Raw genomic sequence first — 20,887 nt, 5'->3', positions numbered from 1 at the left:
ATCTTCCCAGAACAGGGATTGAACCCATGTCCCCTGCATTGGCAGGCAGATTCTTAACCACTGCGCCACCAGGGAAGTCCATCCCTCCTTCTTTTTAAATGTAAGTGTTTAATACCGTAACATTCCCTTTAAACATCACTTTACCTAGACCCTACAAATTTTGATGATGCTGTATTTTCATTTTCAGAATTGTGGTGTTTAATTTCCACGTATTTGGCACCTTTCTAGATATCTTATCAGAAGGTATATTATGTAAGATTTCAGTCTTTTGAAATTGGGATATATTTTATGGCTCAGCATGTGGTCTTATCTTGATAACCATTCCATGTGCACTTGAAAAGAATGTATATCCTCCAGTTGTTGGGTAGAGTGTTCTGTAAACATCAGGTCAAGGTAGTTCGAATCTTCTTTGTCCTTACTGATTTTTCTTGGTCTGCTTTTATTAATTACTGAGAGAGGGTGTTAAAATCACCAGCTATGATTGTGGATTTTTCTATTTCTCTTCTTAAAAGAAAGATCCTTTTTTTGCTTCATATGTTTTGAAGCTCTGTTATTAGGAGCATGCATATATATGATTGTCGTGTCTTCTTGATGAATTGACATTTCTGTCATTATATTAATAAGATATCAATCTTTATCCTTGGTAATACTCCTTAACTCAGTTTTTACTTTGATCGATAACCATACCACCTTTCCTATGCTCATTGTATCTGTGTCTTTATATTTAGAATGTGCCTTTTCGAAGACAGTAGGTGGCTTGTTTTTACTTTTTTATCCATTCTGACTGTCTTTGCCTTTTGCCAAATGGATATTCCTTATACAATTAATGTAACTATTGATATAGCTAGGTTTGGGTTCACTATTTTGTTAATTGTTTTCTGTTTGTCTCAACTCTTTTTTGTTCCTCTGTCCTTTTATGCCTTTCTTTAGGTTAATTGAATATTTTGAGTATTCTGTTTTAATTCCTCCAATGGCATTTAGCTATACTTTTGTATTTTTCTTTTTTTTCCTTTATTTTTTGTATTTTTCTTTTTTAGTGTTGCTCTAGAGATTACAACATGCATTCTTAACTTTTCACAATCTATTTAGAGTTAATATTGAACCATTTCAGGTAAAATGTAACAATCTTGCAACAATGTGATTCCATTTACTCCCCATCCTTGTGCTATTATCATATATTTTACATCTTTATATGTTGTAAAACCCTTACTACAGTGTTACAATTTTTAAAGAATCATATGTCTTATAAAGAAATTAAGAGAAAAAAGTCTTTTGTATTTGCCTACATATTTATCATTTTTTAAGTTTGTCATTTCCTTTTGTAGATTGGATTTCCAGCCTGAAGAACGTCCTTTAGTATTTGTTACAGGATAGGTCTGACTACAAATTCCCTCAGTTTTGTTTATCTGAAAATGTCTTTATTTCACTTTCATTTTTGAAGGATTTTTTTCTGGGCTGACAAGATTTTTTTTTCTTCCTTTCTTTGAGACAACTTTAAAGGTGCTCTTCCATTATCTTCTGGTCTCCGTTGTTTCTGCTGAGGACTGGCTGTAATTTGAATAATCGTTCTTTATGCATTCTTTGTCCTCTGGATGTTATCAAGATTTTCGCTTTATCTTTGCTTTTCAGCATAGTTTCACTGTGATGTGCATAGGTGTGGTTTTCTTTGAATTTATTCTGATTGGGTTTGCTGAGCTATTGGATCTTTAAGTTAATGTTTTCCACCAAATTTGAGAAAATTTCAGCCTATAGTCTACTTTTTTTTCTTTTTGCTCTATTCATTCTCCTTCTGAGACTACAGTTCCACCTATATTAGACTGTTTGATTTTTTTTTTCCAATATTTTTTCCCTGTTTCTTCAGATTGGATAGGTTCTGTTTTTCTCATCAGGTTCACTATTTCTGTCATCTCCAATCCTCTGGTAAATCCATCCAAATATTTTTCAGTTCATGTATTATACTTTTTAGTTCTAGAATTTCCATTTGGTTCTTTTTTAAAGTTTTAACTTATTTTCTGAGATTCCCAATCTGTTCATTCTTTATAGCCAATTTTTCTTTTAAGTCCTTAACCATACTTATAATGCTGTTTTGTTTTGAGTTTGTTTTAGATCAATAAACACCTTTATTATATGAGCTAACATAAGAAGGAGGAGGATTTCTTTGCTTTTCTGGGCCTTGATTTTCCTCAGATAGAACTCCAGCTCCTTGCCCTCTAGTACACAGCCATTTGCAGGCCACACCTACTTTAGAGACATTACCTTTTAACTGATCATCTGTGTCATTTTGGACTCAGCTTCTGTGGATTCCTTTGTCCTTGATTGTTGATTACATTTCTTGGGGTTTTTGCATGTGTGTTTTTTACTAAATGCTAGATATTGTAGATGACAGACATTCTGGATTCTACTTTGTTCCTCTGAAAAACGTTAAATTTTTTCTAACAAACGGTTAAATTATTAATTGATCACCTTAAACCTGTGGAGGGTTGGTTTTACACTTTGTTGGGCAGATCTATTTCAGTTTTTGCCCTTAGAGTGAGTTCTCCATTAAGATGTGGCCCTTCTGAGGTTTCAGTGGAAAGTCTGAGGTGTTTACCAAGCCCCTCTAACTTCAGACTCCAGTTCTCTTCCGCTGTTGTACGCAGCAGTGGAAATCTCTGCTCTGTTTTTTCGGCCTTCTGGGTGTTTTCCACCAGTCCTTGGCATTTGCATTCATGGTTCAAGGATGAGCCAAGGAGTTAAGGGAATTTATACACAGGTTTTGGGGCTCCCCTTTGTGACACATCTTTTTTTGTGGTTTCCCCTCTTAATTTCTAACTGCTGGCAGCTCTGAACTTCATCTGTTGATACCTCAAGCCAATAAGACTGCAGGGTTTTGCTAGAGCTTCACACGGACTGGACAGTGTCCTCAGGGGAAATGCTGTATAAAACTAACTTCCTTCTTTCAAGGATTGAATCCCTTCTAGTCTCTACCTGCTTTGGGCACTCTTTAGTACCATCAGTTAGTTGTTTTTCATATTTTGTTCAGAGTTTATAATTACTATCTATAGAATGAGTCTGATATAAGCCACTCTGCTACTACCAGAACCAGAACTTTACCTGTTGACTTTTTTTATTTTCAGGTATTATATTTTTCATTTCTATAGAAGTTCTTTTTGCTGCTTTTATAATTTTGTTTTCCCTCCCTCCCTATCCCCTCCTTCCCCCTCTCCCTCCCTTTCCTCCTTCTTTCTTTCTCCCTGCATGTGTTTTAAGTGTATCTTATTTCTTAAAACATAGTAGACAGTTTATTTTTAGTGCATATCTGATCATTCCATTATCTGAAGTCTCTTCAAGTTTGTGTCTGCTCTTTTCTGTCTCTCACTCATGGTGTCTTGTTTCCATATGCATTTAGTTATATTTGACTGCCATCTGTCCATTTTCCCTGTAGTGTGTGTTTGGTTTTTTTCTTTTGACTGTGCCACACGGCTTGCAGGATCTTAGTTCCCTTACCAGGGATTGAACCTGGGCCCTCGGCAATGAAAGTGCAGAGTCCTAACCACTGGACCACCAGGGAATTCTCTGTTTTCCCTATAGTTTTATATGTATGACTTCTTGGGGGCCTGGTATGAGGGTGGGCTCTTCCAGAAAGTATTTACATTGCTTCTGCCAGGTGCCTAAGGCCATCATGAGTGTGGCATTAAATTAAGTAAAATTCTTGGTATGTTCTTTTTTAAAACCATGTAGTTGGCAAACCTTCATGAAGACCAGTTCTCAATGGCAGTGTTTTTCTCCTTCCTTCTTGGTGTTTGTATTTGAGACAGTTGATTTTCCTAGCATTCCACTTAAGGGGGTCGTTTGATTTTTCCTTATCTTGAGACAGAACCCTTTGGGGTCTTAGCTTTTTTGCGGTGTGTGGGTGAAACTTCCATTAGACTTTCTACCTTCAATGGGCGCTGGGCTTTGTCTACCGTTTTTCATGCCCTTCGATGTCTGAAAATAATAGCTGAAGTTAATCTGGTTTAGTTATGCTCTCAAAGTATGGAACACAACCTGTAGTCACTTTATTTTCCTCTCTGGGTACTTGCCTTCACTTAGTTTTTTGCTCTGAGACTTGCTTACCTTTCTCTCATGGATTCATGTAAAATATTTGGATGTCTTGATTGTTGATAGTGGAAAGGAAATCTAGGTACCTGTAGATATTATTATCTACTATATTATCTACTATATCTATTATCTACTATATTAAAAGGTTTATTTTTCTTACTCTGACCATATAATCTCTTCATTTATAATTTGGCAGATAAGAGAATTTGAACTGGAAGGCCTAGTATAGGAAGTATGGAGAAAAGAAAGGAAAAGATGATTCAACTTTAGAGCTGGCAAAAATAGGGCATATTCCTATTTTTGTATTGTAGTAGTACAAGGGCCATAGAAGAGATACAGTTGGCATCAGGTTAATGGAAAGTAAGTTTATGCCTTCTCATCTGGAGCTTGGGGTCCTCTTCCAAACTCCCATGGCTATGGCAGAATTAAGTTCCTTGTGGTTGTAGGACTGAGGTCCCATTTCCTTGGCTTGGGTATTAGTTGGGGGCTACTCTCAGCTCCTAAATGACACTCACATTCCTTGCCATGTAGCTCCTCCATCTTCAAAGCTAGCAAGAGAGAATCTTCCTTTGTGTCAAATCCTCCTCATCCTGTAGCAGTCTGGGTCCAATAAGGAGGTAGCAACCACACAATAGGTTAAACACAGGAAGTTTAATATAATTATTCACTATGGCAGAAGAGTAACTATAAGATAGAAGGAAACTCCATATGGTACCCTAGGGCTCAGGGAGAGTACCCAAGCAAGGACAAACTTGGAAAGAATTTAGACCTTGTTGGAGAAGGTATAGTTCAGCCCACCAGATAGCAGAGAAGTTCATTAGTTTGGCCAGGCTGGAGTTGGTCTGGAGTTGGTCTGGAGTTGCTGGGCAAGCAGTTGGCCACGCTCTAAGTGCAGGTAGCAGAGCAGGCTGGAGAGATCAGTGGCCGGGTAGTGGGAATTCTTGTGCCACTGTGATCAGGAGGACTTCAAAGCATGTAGGCCAGGTAGGGGCTCTGGTTTTCATGTCGAGAGGGCTGCAGAAAGGTTATTTCCAGGCCAAGTCTCTAGATCAAAGAGCAACCGTGTTCTGGGCCACAGCCTGTGCAGATTCCACCAAATGTCCTCATACCCACTCCCCCAACTTCTAGCCCATGCTGTGTCCCTCCAGCTACCTCTACTGAGAAAGCTTAACATCGTGCTCACTTTAAAGGAGAAAAAGGGATTCAGTTTTTTATTACAGAGCACATATTAAAGGGTGCATTGCAGTTTTTTATTACAGAGCACATATTAAAGGGTGCATGGCAATGAATTAATAAGTGATACATGTACTCCAAATGGCCTTCATCAGGAAGAGCCCTGTCCCTTTTAGGAGCTCACCTGATTAGGTCATGCTCACTTGGGGTAAATTCTCTTTCTTTTTTTTTTTTTTAATTGAAGTATAGTTGCTTTACAGTGTTTCAGGTATACAGCAAAGAGATTCAGTTATACATATACATATACATATATATATACACACACATATATATACTTTTTCAGATTTTTTTCCATTATAGGTTATTACAGGATATTGAATATAGTTTCCTGTACTGTACAGTAGGTCCTTGCTGGTTATCTATTTTGTATATAGTAGTGTGTATCTGTTCATCTCAAGCTCCTAATTTATCCCTCCCCTTCTCCCTATGGTAACCATAAGTTTGTTTTCTATGTCTGTGAGTCTGTTTCTGTTTTATAAGTAAGTTCCTTTGTATCATTTTTTTTAGATTCTACATATGAGTGATATCATATGATATTTGTCTTTCTCCGTCTGACTTACTTCGTATAGTAATCTCTAGGTCCATCCATATTGCTGCAAATGGCATTATTTCATTCCTTTTTATGGCAGAGTAATATTCCAGAGTGTGTGTGTGTGTGCGTGTGCGCGCGCATGCGCACGCACACATCTTCTTTATCCATACATCTGTTGATGGAAATTTCCCTTAAAGCCAGCTGTATCTTTTTTTTTTTGAGGTATAGTTAATGAATAATATTATGTAAGTTTCAGGTGTACAACATGGTGATTCACAATGTTTAAAGGTTATAATCCATTTATAGTTATTATAAAATATTGGCTATATTCCCTGTGTTGTACAATACATCCTTGTAGCTAATTTTATACATAATAGTTTGTATCTCTTAATTCCCTACCCTTATATTGCCCCTCCTCCCTTCCTCTCCCCATTGGTAACCACTAGTTTGTTCTCTATATCTGTGAGTCTGTTTCTGTTTTGTTATATTCACTAGTTTGTTTTATTTTTTAAATTCCACATGTAAGTGATATACAGTATTTGTCTTTCTCTGTCAAGCCAGCTGTATCTTATAATCTAATCACGGCAGTGACTGTCCCTACATATCCACCATCCCCTGTTTATACAGGGTGTGTACGCAAGGGGATGGGAATTTTGAGCAACATCTTAGAATTCTGCCTACTGCAGAGCAGGTGGGGGCGGGAGAGGAGGTGGAGATGAGCATGACTCAGTGCAGCATGAGAAACTCCTTTGTAAAGTAAAATAGGTTGTATTTCATTCTGTGGCTTGAATGCATTTTTAGCTGTATCACAGAGAAAGAGAAGGAATAAGTGGTATTTATTGAACACCTGTTTGTCAGCTACTACACGGAGCACTTTCATATATTATTCCTTTAATTCTTTTTTTTAAATATAAATTTATTTATTTATTTTTGGCTGCGTTGGGTCTTTGTTGCTGTGCCTGGGCTTTCTCTAGTTGTGGCGAGTGGGGCTACTCTTTGTTGCGGTGCATGGGCTTCTCATTGTGGTGGCTTCTCTTGTTGCAGAGCATGGGCTCTAGGTGCACAGGCTTCAGTAGTTGTGGCACACAGGCTCAGTAGTTGTGGTGCACAGGCTTAGTTGCTCCGCGGCATGTGGGATCTAACTGGACCAGGGCTCGAACCCGTGTCCCCTGCATTGGCAGGCGGATTCTTAACCACTGTGCCACCAGGGAAGCCCTTTTTTTTTTTTTATATTATTTATTTGGCTGTGCCAGCTCTTAGTTGTGGCACGCGGGATCTTCGTTGCCGCATATGGGATCTTAGTGGCAGCATGCGGGATCTAGTTCCCTGACCAGGGATCGAACCCGGGCCCCCTGCATTGGGAGTGTGGAGTCTTAACCGCTGGACCACCAGGGAGGTCCCTCCTTTAATTCTTAGTATCTTGAGGCAGGGATTATTATCTTCATTTTACAAAAGGGGAAACTGAGGCTCGGGGTTGTAAGCTCACTTGCTTGGAGTCACTCCACTAATATTTGATGTAGTTAAAATTAAAATCCAACCCTGTCTAATACTGAATCCCATATTTTCTAATAGTGTATAATAACACTGCTGCCCTTGAAAGAATTTGCGTCATTGGATTGGGATAAGGATATTTGACAGAGGTCATCTCGGTAGAGACAGGGCAAGTCACTTCTCTGCTGTTTCTTAAGGAGGTGATAGAGGTTACTCCTATCATGGCCCTCGCTGGAGGGACAGCAGATCAGAAGAGAAGTTCTCGCCGGACTTCCCTATTCCAGCAGGGAAGCTGAGCAGTTATCCGCATGACCTGTGCATCACTGGGAAGTAACCATGCCTCTGTTCCCTGTTCTCATATCTGAATGTGGAACAAAAGAACAAAGTAGGATTTGAGAGAGCTCGGTGTATAGCCTTTTCTGTGGGGAGGACGTATTTTATGCTTGAAGAATTCTAATAACCAAGAGCTGAGCTCAAGATAAGTGGCCAGGAGTGTTTGTAGATGAAGTATCCTCTGCCTCTCTCTTCCAGAGCATACTCTGCCCCCACCCTTGGTTTGTCTCTCACAAGCTCATGAGCCCCTGGGGGCAGGGTCGGGGGGTTGGCCCCTCAGCTGATTCCTCTGAGCATCCTTAGGGCCTGACGATGGAGCATGGCATTGGTAAATGATTGTGGAATAAAAGAGGAACTCCTAGGCTGCCTGATCTGTTTCATCCTTAATACCCCATGGAAGCAGCCTGGTATCAGGGACTCAGAAGTCCTGGGTTCCCTTTCCAGCTCTATCCCTGATTCGCTGTGGGAGTATTAAGCTCCCTAGGACATAGTTTCTTTGCTGTTAAAATGAGGACCGTGAACTTGACCTCTGGTGCATTCCAGCTCTTCAATTCTCTGAAAGATGGTACCGTGCCATAGCTGCCTCGGTAGTTTGAATAAGCTCAGGTTAGTTATTAGGCTGGACTTCAGGTTGTGGAGACATGTGGAACAGTTTGGGCAAATATGAAGAGTACATTTAGTTCTGTTTTTTTGGACATGTGAAATAATAGATTCATTGGAATATGATCTCTTTCTCCACCCACTTCCATCAATTCAGAGTGGATTTTTTTTTTTTTTCTCCTTCCAGTTCTCCCCACTGTTTTTCAGCTTTAAAGAAAAATCTGAAGTCAGGCAGTAATCAGAAGGGCAGACGAAGAGCTCATCTGGTTAGAGGGGGGAATTTCCTCCAGGACATTTCAAATGAACTGACCTGGGCTGTTTCCCAAGGAATTTTCTTGAACTTCGGTTTGTTGTTGTTGTTTTAAGTAAGATGTTTCACTTGATTTGAAACATTAAAAATAGTACGTAAAATTAAATTCAAAAAAGTTTCCGAATACTGATCTGAGCAAGCAGAGTGGACTTCGTTCTTGCTTCTGGATATTTCTTCTTTACCTCAGGTACCAAAGGCTCATGATGGACTTCATCTATAGTTAGCAGATGGATTCTTTGTTTCCTTAACTCCCAGACAGTTTAGATTTAGCTAAACTGATTGATGCTTTCTGAACTGTTGTCAGTTAAAATATTTCAGAAGGTAACTTTTGTACAGAAGGTAACTTTTGTAAGAACATTAGTCTGACCTGATTTTGGGTTCAGGAGCTGCTACCACCTAATTAGTGTTGTGACCACAGGCGAATCATTTCACCTCTCTCTGCCTCAATTTCCTTAACCATGTTGTGGGAGAATTAAAGATCATTTGTGAAGTCTACCATCATTTTTTTTTTTTTTAAAGCTCCCTGGGTGATTGTAATGTGAAGTCAGAATTCAGAAGCATCGCTATCCCACATCGTACAAAGTACTGGGAGATGGTGTTTTTATTCAATATTAAACATTTTTGGTAACGAGAGGAGACAGAGGCGAGGCTCTAACGTATTTTTTATTTAGCATTTCTAAGCACTGGCCAGTATTTCAGTCTGTCCTGAAAGGACGGACGACTGTTTGTACTGTCTGCTTCCATTGCCTGCTGGGATCGGGAAAGTCCTGGGTCTGTGTGGAATTTTCCATGACTCTCAGCTCTGCACCATTAGTGTTCACTGCAGTCACAGCTCTTCAGTGTGTCTGCCTGTGCTCCCCTCCTCTTTCTTTTTTTCAGGTAGATGTTAAACCTCAACTACAAGTATGGGTATTTTGTTTGCGTCAAATATTGTAGTTCTAAGGACAGATCAGAGAGTCTCATCTGAATTTTTTGTTTATAAAGTGAGTCAGCTTGAGGTAACTGTCTTGGCTGGATGTCCTCAGGTGTCACGTTTCCTGTCACAGAACCACCTTCTGTTGGGCTGGGGTGGGGAGGGGCGGGTACATTGTTTCTGTAGGTGAAGCTGCTGTCACTGCTAGATTGTCCAGCAGTCTGATCATTGGTGATCAGAATCAGCTTTTTGATTCTTTTATTGGAAGAGTTCTAAATATTACAGCAAATGGAAGAAAAGAGATCCAGCCAGATAATGGTTGCGTTTGGCTAGTTCCCCTCTTCTAGGGGAATTTAAAGTCCTAAAATTGTAGAAGGAGACTACAGGATAGCTGAGGCAGGATAGCTGCTTTCCCTTAGAAAGCAGTTCTCTGTATCCCATGCAGAGAGGACAGCGGTATCAGATTATGATGCTAAAATCCATCCTCCAAGAACAGTAGTGGATGGAGTCTGGGCCTGTTTACCAGACCCCCTCCACCCAGACGAGAGCAATTCTAATTTCTAATTTAAATAAAAACTCATGTATTTTGAATAGGAATTAAAGGCACTGTGTGTTCTGCTTCATTCTGTGCTCGCCTGAAGCGGTAACTTCTTCGAAAGGCCTTCCTGACCACCCCATCAAAGGAGTACTACCTCCATCATTCTCTATTCCTTCGCCTCACTTTATTTCCTTCCTGACATTACATTCCGTAAGCTTTGTGAGGGCAGTAGCATTTCATTTTCTCCTTTGTATTGCTGGGGCCTGGAGCCTAGCAGGTGCTCATTAAATATTGGTTTAATAAAGTAAAACATGGAATGGTTTGAATAGCCAGCTGTTTATTTGCTGTCTTTCTGTTGAGCCATACGAGTTCTTTATATATTTTGGATATTAGCCCCTTATCAGATATATGATTTGCAAATCTTTTACTGTCTTTCTTTTTGTTCTTTGCTTTGGTCTTAGTTCAGTGATTCTCAAACTTCACTGAGTATATGAATTCCCATATCAGATACAAAACCATTTATTCAGAACTTTGTGAGCAGTAGAAGAAAACTTTAAAGACAGTTTTGGCTATGTACTGTTTTGCACTTCCGACCCTGAGGTAAATATGTAACACCATCATACTTCCTCCATAATCGGTCTGTGATACAGAGGAATACCTTGTTACTTAGATCTGAAGTAAGCAGGGGGAGTTAGATGCCCATTTGGTTCAGCTCCACTACTGCCCAAAAGATATGTAACACGTTTTAGTGGTGATGGTGATGAGAGAAGGGGTGCTCAAGTGATATAGTCTAATTGGGAGACAGTGGGCTGAAATTTAACCTTGGCTATACCAGTAAAACTGGATGTGTCATTTTGGTTGTGGGTCTTAGCATTTGGAGAATGGGTAAAGTAAACTGATTTTTCCTGAGCCCAGAAGTTGTGATGATGGTAAACTGAGATTAGGCAAAAACACTCTGAGGTGATGATATCATATGAATTCAGGAAATCTTGACTACTTGGAAAGGGAACTAAGAAAATGAGAGAAAAGACAGAGACATACTATGATGAAGCCTCACTGCTTTGTCAATAATGTATCAGATGAAGGGAGGGTTTGTTCTGTGAAGGCTTTTCTTACAAGACATGCTTCCATTAGCACAGTGTGCTTTATGAACTTTAAGTGTGTTGAAGGTTTGGTCTGAACAATAGATTTAAATTCTACTAAAGCACTTTTCTCATCCTAATTTAAAATGGTCCCGTTCCAACATGATTTCACCACTTTCTGTTGTCCTTCCTCCCCCATTATTTTTTTAGTTGGCTGATTGCAATTCTGGCCCAACTCAACCCTCTCTTTGGACCGCAGTTGAAAAATGAAACCATCTGGTACCTCAAGCATCATTGGCCTTGAGTAAGAAGACCTGCTCGCCAGTGCTCAGTCATTGAGGTGACTATGCCCTTGACCTTTCACATCAATGTTGTCAATCGGTCAGCTAGAGTTTGCCTGGACTTTTCCTCATTTTAACACTTGGCAAGGGCAGACTGCTGAAAGCAAACACAATCTGAATTGCAGAAATAGATTTGGAACTTAGGCCATTCACTTTTAGCAAAGGATTTATCCGTAAGATTCTTTTAAATTGTATTCTTACCCAGCCAGTTAAATAAATTATGTTTGCATGTGGTCTTTTGGGCACAGATCAGGAATGTGACTGTGTGTACTTGGTATTTTGAGATTTAGCAGCTTTAAGTGGCTGACAGATTTTAGATGAAGGGCATCTGTGAATGCTTTGGACAGAGAGAGACAGATGCTTTTTGAAAATTGGTCTCAAAATTGCAAGTTTCATTTGCTTCTGAGGATCAGGGAAGTAAGGAGTGGTGTAGTGGAATGATTTATTCACTGGCCAAGAGTCAGAAAGAAAGCCTGTCATTTCATTTGTTCTTCAGTCTCCATTATTATGTTAACTGGAGGTTAGCGCTAAATGTTTGACTAGATTCAGGTTCAGCTTTTTTGGCAAGGGTACTTAAGTGGTTCTGTGAACTTCATAGTGCCTTATATCAGGAGAGACGTGATGTCTGGCTGTCTGGTCGTTAGAGATGCCAAGGTGATCAGTGGGTTCTGGCCCCTCCAGGTGTAAAGGTCTCTATCACCCTTTATCCAGTGATTGTATCCATTGCTGATCTTAGCCTGAATGAAGCATTGCAGTAGAAATTGCAAAAATGGTGATTTTCTAGTTTTTGTTATTACTTCCATATTTGATTAGGTGAAATATTTCTATAAAAAAATGAACTTTTCCTGGACTGCCCTGGTGGTGCAGTGGTTAAGAATCCTCCTGCCAATGCAAGGGACATGGGTTCCATCCCTGGTCCGGGAAGATCACACATGCCACAGAGCAGCTAAGCCCTTGCACCACAACTACTGAACCCGTGCTCTAGAGCCTGCGTGCCACAACTACTGAGCCCGTGTGCCGCAACTACTGAAGCCCACGTGCCTAGAGCCCGTGCTCTGCAACAAGAGAAGCCATCACAGTGAGAAACCCGCACACCACAATGAAGAGAAGCCCCTGCTTGCCACAACTAGAGAAAGCCTGCACGTAGCAACGAAGACCCAACACAGCCATAAATAAATAAATAAAAATGTTTTTAAAAATGAACTTTTCCTTATCAACTAGAGTTATTTACTAACCTTGAAATGTAGATCATATAAGAAAGGTGGGATACACACTTCATTTTTTTCTTTTAATTTTCTTTTCTTTCTTTTCTTTCTTTTTTTTTTTTTTTTGTGGTACGCGGCCCTCTCACTGTTGTGGCCTCTCCCGTTGCGGAGCGCAGGCTCAGCGGCCATGGCTCACGGGCCCAGCCGCTCCACGGCATGTGGGATCTTCCCTGACCGGGGCACGAACCCGTATCCCCTGCATAAGCAGGCAGACTCTCAACCACTGCGCCACCAGGGAAGCCTCTTTCTTTTTACTTTATTTATTTTGGCTGTGTTGGATCTTTGTTGCTGCATGTGGGCTTTCTCTAGTTGCGGCGAGCAGGGGCTACTCTTCGTTGCGGTGTGCGGGCTTCTCATTGCGGTGTCTTCTCTTGTTGCAGAGCATGGACCCTAGAGCATGTGAACTTCAGTAGTTGTGGCGCACGGGCTTAGTTGCTCCGCGGCATGTGGGATCTTCCCAGACCAGGACTTGAACCCGTGTCCCCTGCATTGGCAGGCGGACTTTTAACTACTGTGCCACCAGGGAAGTCCCTCTTTTAGTTTTCAAAGTGAGTAACTTGGTGCCCAAGTTACTTCTGGGGTATTCAATGAGGTTTTCTTTTCTTTCCTTTTCAATTTTAATCAATTAAATGTTTATTATCCTTTTTATAAAGTTCACTTGTTCTTTCTTTGGCCCTGTGGGCACCTGTCTAGACTGGCTTCTATGTCCCTTTGATATTAGTCTTTGATAATTTTCTTTCTGGCAACATCAAGGTGTCCCAGACCTCTCTTGTATGTTTCTTGACTTGGAATCAGCTGTTCCTCTAATAACTTTCCCACTGAAAGGATTCCCTGGTTCACTAGTCAGTCCTCAAGCCCAGTTGGCCCTGTTTTTCTTTCAGTGGAAGTGGTATTTATAAACCATGATCTGATTGCTAGGTGCATTCATTTCTGTTGGGGTGTTGTTGCTTCTAAGCCTTTACAGTGGACAAAGCCAGGAAGTATGGATTTTTAAAAAGAAAAAAAAAATCACGGGTTCATGTCAGTATTTCTAATTCAGATTTAACATTACAGAATTTTTATTTGACTTCTTCAATTTTATACTTGAATATCATTCACATATGCTGAAAATCTTGGCTCCTAAAGGCAGTAACTTAATTACTTAATTTGATTATCATATAATATATATAAAATAGTTTCAAAATTACCCCAATGTAACTACTAACTATAAGGTTATTGAATGCAGTTTAGGATTTCTTTGCTGCTTTATTTGTTCTTAGAACAAATAAAGAACAACATGCTGTTTTCTGTGGTTACTTGAAATTATTTCCTCTGGTGGTTATCAATTTGTTATACAGTTAGGTTAAGATGATTTATTTTGTGTTCAATTTATAGTAATTTTTTCTTTTTTTTGGCTACATTTTTTGGAATATGTAAAACATTTCCAGAGTCAAAATTTTAAGTAAGCTATATTCATAGAAGTCTATATCCTTCCAGTGTTTCATTGTGCAGAGATAAGCAAATACATTGTGTGTGTGTGTGTGTGTGTGTGTGTGTGTATCCATCCTTCCCTGACACACACAGCTGTTACAGAAGAAATATCATATTACATATGCTATTCTGTACCTTGCTCTTTTTCACTGAACAATATATCCTATCAGTGTATAGAGATCTTCCTTAATTCTTTTTATAGCCATTGATATCCTTTTGCATTATTTCCAGTCTTTTGTTATTATCGATAAAGCCACAGTGCCATCCTGTGCGTATGGCACTTTGTATTTTTACCAGTTTTCTTTAGATTAGAGTCCTTGAAAATAGAATCTCTGTGTTAAAGGTATAAATACTTTTTCCAGGTATTACTACATGCCCTTCTATAGGGATTGTACCATTTTTGCATTTCTACCAACAATGTATGTGAATTTCTATTTCCTCACAGCCTGGATTTTTGCCAGCCTGATAGGTAGGCAGCCGTTTTTTTCCCTTAGAGTTCTGTCTGCCTAAAGGGGTTTTGATTCCCTTTTATATAGATTTTTTTAAAAAAATCTGATTTATATATATATATAAAACCTCCCCGCCCCCCCTTTTTCCCCATCAAGTTCTGTTTTATGTCCTTCCTCTTAACTATAGTGAATGTTAGGTGGTGGTATTGATTGGGGTTTAAAGCTGAGAACCTCAGGCCTCTCAGAGTGAGATCTTCATTCTAGCATTGCCTTTCACTTACCTTCTCTGAGCCTCATTTCCATCTCTCACCATAAGTAAATGGGGCCCACAGTGAATAACACTGTGTGTGTGGATCTGGTGTCATTTGCCCATTCTTTTCAGTTTCATGTGTCTGTAACCTGAATGATGAATTCCTAATGTTTGCACTCTGGTCCACAGCACAAACTAGGACTGCTTGAAACCCTTAAGTTAACGGTTGTTCCTTTAAAAGCAGAATGGCAGGAAATAGAGCACAGCCAGGCAGCCCTAGTTATGAACATCATGTCACATTGATTCCATGTTTGAGGCAATGATTGTGGTAGTACTGTACCTCTAGTCCTATGGAGTTATCACATCAAGAGATCTAATCTGATCTAATCCTAACATTGGAGCAAACAGAACTCTCTTTTTTTTAAAAAAAAAAATTATTTATTTATTTATTTTTGGCTGTGTAGGGTCTTCGTTGCTGTGTGTGGGCTTTTCTCTAGTTGTGGCGAGTGGGGGCTACTCTTCATTGTGGTGCACGGGCTTCTCATTGCAGTGGCTTCTCTTGTTGCAGAGCACGGGCTCTAGGCGTGCGGGCTTCAGTAGTTGTGGCTTGCGGGCTCTAGAGCGCAGGCTCAGTAGTTGTGGCACATGGGCTTAGTTGCTCCGCGGCATGTGGGATCTTCCCGGACCAGGGCTCGAACCCATGTCCCCTGCATTGGCAGGTGGATTCTTAACCACTGCACCACCAGGGAAGCCCATAAACAGAACTCTTAAGACAGAACTTCACTTTTCTTGGTGGTAAAATTCAAAGAATGAGCTAAATTCCCTTTAGAACTTTGAACTTTTACACAACTGTGGGATGATAAAGGAGTGCAGAAACCAGATTTAGGCCTGTCCTCAGCTGGTAAGGAAAAGTGTTCAATTCTGTATGTGATTCTTTAAGAGGCCAGATTTGGAAAGTAGGAGATGTAAGCCAGGCATGGTATTCAGCAGAGAAAAATGAGGAGCAGTCATGAAAGCTTTCAAATAATAATTCTATACAGATGAAATTGAATTGATCCTGAACAACACGGTTAAACAGCAAGCCGGTCCTTTGCTACTCTAAACACTTTAATTGCCATGATTTTCTTTCATATGTTGATAGGCTGAGTTATAGCACATTATGTTTATTGGCTGGAAATCTTACCCAATACTTCAAAGAACTATTTCACGCCATCTCTGACCCCTGCCAACCTTGGCTGCCTCTAGAGCCTCGATTCCTGAGATGCTTATGGAACTATCACATCAAGTTTGCTGTTTTTCCGATGTCCCATTTTCCTGCAGCTTTGGGGGTGTGATGCTTGTAGGGAATCTCCTTGGAATGGCTTCAGACCAGTGTTCTGTAAGTTAGTTGGTTAACTGCATCATGGTGATATGTTTAGATAAGCCTGTATGGTTTACCGCAGTCCTAAAAGGGCAGGCATTCTATTTTATTACAAAGTCTGGAGCAGAGAGGAATAGACTATTGGTAATTAGGCCTCTGCCCTGAGGAAGCTGTTTTTCTATGCATTCCAAAAATATTTGAGTGTCACGAGGTACATAGTACTGAGTGGGGATTTCAGAGGAGGCTATGGACTCTGAAGGGGTTTGTGATCTGTTGAGAGGTTGGAACTAAGCCATACTTGTGAAAAGTTAAAACAGTGCAAGGTGTTTTATGGTTAAAAAGCCTGTCACAGTTTTCCCTGTCACCTAGAACCCATTCGATGGCTTCTTTCTCCTCTTCCTTGAATCCAGTTGAGCCACTTATGTCACTAGTGTCTGCCTGTCTACTCTGTTCCTCTGTCGGGGACCCTACTATCTGACCCAGTCACTGCGGCTCTGAATTACTGCAGTGGCTCCTCATCACGTCTGCCTGCCTCTACACTCAAGGTATCTACAAACCACCACCCTGTTTATCTTCCTGACATAGCACTTCCTGAAACACATCCTGCTTGCCCCAGAAACTTTGAGTAGCTCTCCGTGGGCTACAGCAGGGCTTTTTCTTAAACCCAAGGTCCCTGATTTTAATGGGTACGTGCCGCTTGGAATGCTGTATGTAACGTGTTGTCAGCACAGCTTGTCAGGGTCACCAAAGGTCCCATGAGCCACAAAAGATAAGAATGACTAGTCTGCAGATTCTGTCCCACTTTCTAACTTGGTGGTCAAGGCCTGCCTAGTTTGCCTTCCAACCACCTTCGCCGCTTTCTGCACAACTTTCCTCCGTGACCTACTGGTTCCAGCCATACCATTTTCATGCTCTTGACCTAATTAGCTTTACTTAGCTTTTCCTGCCTCATTACCCTACCACAGTCATTAATGTAGAAGGCCGGTTAGTAAACACACTATTCAGCGAACATTCTGGTTTCTTGTCTCCACTCACCCATTCTCAGTTCTTTCTGATGTTTTCTCTTGAGTGTCCAGCTTGCAAATCCTTGCACTTCCTTTCCTGGCCACTTGGCTTCCCAGAGATCTCTTCTCTCCTAAATGTATTTAGCTCTGCTGTTTTTGCCTTGAATTGTGAAGCACTCAGGCCTTTATAGGTTGCTTAAATACCTCTTGTAGTTAATCTCCTACAATAAATACATACCTTACCATGAGAGTAAAGAAGGAATTATTTTGCGAAGTTATCGGAAACGAAAAAATAAAGATAAAAATGAGACCTCTTCTTTTTTGTTTAAAAATATATATATATTCACTCATCATCCTTCCCTGAACAGATTTCTTGACTCTAGCCTTAATATTTTTATCTTTGTTTTTTTTTTTTTTTTTGCGGTATGCAGGCCCCTCACTGCCGTGGCCTCTCCTGTTGCGGAGCACAGGCTCTGGAGGCGCAGGCTCAGCGGCCGTGGCTCCCGGGCCCAGCCGCTACACGGCATGCGGGATCCTCCCGGACCGGGGCACGAACCCTTGTCCCCTGCATCGGCAGGCAGACTCTCAACCACTGCGCCACCAGTGAAGCCCTAGCCTTAATATTTTTATGTTGTTTTCATTCTCAGTTTTATCTGAAAGTAGCTTTGTGATTCCTTTATTTTACAAAATGAGAGCATGGACTCTTTGGTTGAGTTCCCCACCTCCACCCCAGAATGGCTATTCATATCAGAGAGATGATTAGAATATGTGGTTCTTTAATTCACTCCAGAATCAAACCACAAGTCTTCGAGCATAATGCTCGTTCACGTTAATCTTAAACTGGTATCACTGAGCTTGAGGGAAAATTATTCCCTCTTTCGGTGTGGTTTTTCAAAAGTGAAGACCTGTTTTCCCCTTCTGTGATTGTTCATTCATCCAGAAAGGCCTAAACAGTGAGGAAGTCTGACCATATGCTCTTTTTTTAAAATGTTTGGCTGCGTTGGGTCTTCGTTGCTGCGTGCAGGCTTTCTCTAGTGGCGACTAGCAGGGGCTACTCTTCAATGCAGTTTGCAGGCTTCTCATTGCGGTAGCTTCTCTTGTTGTGGAGCGTGGGCTCTAGGTGCACAGGCTTCAGCAGTTGCAGCAGGTGGGCTCAGTAGTTGCGGCATGCGGGCCCTAGAGTGAGCAGGCTTCAGTAGTTGTGGCGTGCGGGCTCTAGAGTGCAGGCTAAGTAGTTGTGGCGCACGGGCTTAGTTGCTCCGTGACTTGTGGGATCTTCCTGGACCAGGGCTCAAACCTGTGTCCCTTGCATTAGCAGGTGGATTCTTAAGACACTGCGCCACCAGGCAAGTCTCCTGACCGTATGCTCTTCATAGGAACTTCACACACAAAACATTTGGATTCACTGCTTCACATATTCTCAAGTAAATTAATAATCTGCCTGGAACTCAAGTCTATGCAGAGGGCTGTTCTGCTGGCCTAAGGAAGAGAAGAGAAAATGATCGTGAGATTAATAGAAAGGTTTCATGAAGCCATGGAAGAAACCGGTAGCTCTGGTCATTGCCCCTACCTAGCCTGCTACGGTTATTTTCCTTAGTACGTGGTAAAAATGGTCCTCTAATTACATCTTCAGTTGACTGTTTGCACTGTCCTACCCTAGTGGGTCCCCAGCAGTCCGGTGCTTTCCACCATGGAGGGCGGCTGGCCTGCCCAGCTTGCTCCAGTAAGATTTACCAGCAGTCTCATGTCTGCTTCTGGGCACCTTGGCCCCGGAGCCTTGGGAAACCCGCCATTTAATCTCCCGGCACTGGGGATTCTCCAGGGTGCGTGCCCACTGGCTTGGGAAATCGCAAGGGCCCGTGTGGTCTCCCTGTGGGCTTTGTGACCTCCAGCCTTCCAGACCTGCCCGCTGCAGCCGTGCCTCATCCCCACTTAACTAGCCCCTCACTCCGCCTGCCCCTCCCTCAACACCCTAGCAAATGGTGGGCCACAACCAGCTTGTTTTCTTATCCACTAACTCGAGGCTTGTGTGGAAATCACCTCTTAAAGACACTATTTAACTTATTTTCTCTTTAGTTTTTCTCTTTAACTTCAAAAGTAGCACATATGGCTTTATTTATCAAGACGTTGTACAGTAAGCTTTTGCGAGAAGGAGTTATGCGACCACTGTTAGCAGTCTGATGTGTGAAGATACCTATTTTAAATGTTTGCCAGCTCTGCAAAGGTGGTGTTGCAGCTTTAAGCTTCTAGAAGAAGAAATTCTCATTTGTCACCTACACTTGGGGTGGCAAGAACGGTGAGCCATCGAGTAGCAAGGAGCCTGCTCTTTAGGAGTCTGACTCAGGGACCAGCTTGCCCGCCTGTGGGAGCGGAAGTGCAAATACAGATTCTTGAAGCCCAAGGGAACTTGTCAGGTCCCAGTGCAACGGGTCTTAGTCAGCTCCACTCTTCCTGCTTTCTATGATACCGTCAAACCGGGACTTGGGATCCTTAGTTTAGCATTGTCCTTGGTAACTGGACTTATTGTCACAGCGCTGCAAAACCTGCCCGAACTTGCACATTAACTGAGCCCACTTTCATTTAGGGGGCATCTGTGTATTTAAAATTATTGGCCTGGTTGACTTTCTTGGTGTTACCCTTTTGCCCTCCTGAGGTTGATGGAAAGGCCCAGTTACTGGAACGGTTTTGTTTTGCAGGTCACGAAGAGAACTCCTTTAGATGCAAAATCACCTCCATACCCAGACCACCTTCCTTGACTCGCCCAATTTGGCTGTCAGCTGCCTTAAACGTTCCCACCACGTTTGAATATCTTATTCTACAATGCAGTATTTTTTCCTGTCACCTTTTTTACACTTTGATGAATGATGTGCCTATTGAATCTAAACTGTGCTGCCTCTATAAAATGTTTATGTACTGTTTGGAGATAGAAAGTGCTGTTCTTTTGAGAAATAACATTACTCTCTCCTTGGAAACTGTGGATCTGAAGATGGCTCCTGCCTGCTCACAACGTGAGAATCAGTGAAGTGTTTAAAAACTGTTACATGACAGTAAGACTCCAGTGGGGCAGTCAGTAGGAGAACATGTTCAGAGGGAAAAATCTGTCCCACCAGAATTATACCAAAGTATATTTTCGGGATGAATTTCTTATTTCTGCCCTCCTTTGGAATAAATTATTTTTCTGCTCTCTATGGAAATCTGGTTTTGGTGTTTGTTAAGCTCATTTCTGTAAGCTCTTCTGTCTCTGGATAATGCCTTTTTGAAAAATGATTTTGTAGTCCAAACGTAGCTTGGATGGATTAACCTGGCTGTGTAGTTTGAGATACCTGAGGAGTCTGGTAAGTACTGTTGTTAATCATCCAGTAAACACCTGAGTGCTTGTTGTAGCCACTGGAGGAATCAAAGATGTGGAAATTGGGTCCCTGTAAATTCAAGAGCTGGAATGCTATTTGGGGAGGTATATAATTCAAGGCCCCGTTTGACCATTGTCCATAAACACGTGGTCATGATGCTAAGCAGGTAGAGGGGCGGTGCCAGCCACAGGGACAAGCGGGAACCAGCGGTTCCTTGTACCACCTCACTATCAGAAATAGGACTGAAAAATCAAGTGGTTAAAAAGCCTGGGACGGGAACAATAAT

General features: G+C 41.3%; 1 protein-coding gene across 1 annotated transcript in view; it reads left to right on the top strand.

The window, feature by feature from the left end:
• ATP6V0E1 (ATPase H+ transporting V0 subunit e1) overlaps positions 1–20,439 on the top strand; it is a 34,935-nt gene extending 14,496 nt beyond the window's left edge. Inside the window, exons 3-4 of the mRNA XM_067732835.1 lie at positions 11,323–11,452; positions 19,948–20,439. Of these exons, the coding sequence (XP_067588936.1) occupies positions 11,323–11,416 (94 nt within the window). The 3' untranslated portion in view covers positions 11,417–11,452; positions 19,948–20,439. The remainder of the gene's footprint in view (positions 1–11,322; positions 11,453–19,947) is intronic.
• The last annotated feature ends 448 nt before the right edge of the window (positions 20,440–20,887 follow it).

Source organism: Pseudorca crassidens, chromosome 3 (assembly GCF_039906515.1).
Source record: "Pseudorca crassidens isolate mPseCra1 chromosome 3, mPseCra1.hap1, whole genome shotgun sequence".
NCBI lineage: Eukaryota > Metazoa > Chordata > Mammalia > Artiodactyla > Delphinidae > Pseudorca > Pseudorca crassidens.
This window is presented reverse-complemented; position numbering and strand designations above follow the sequence as displayed.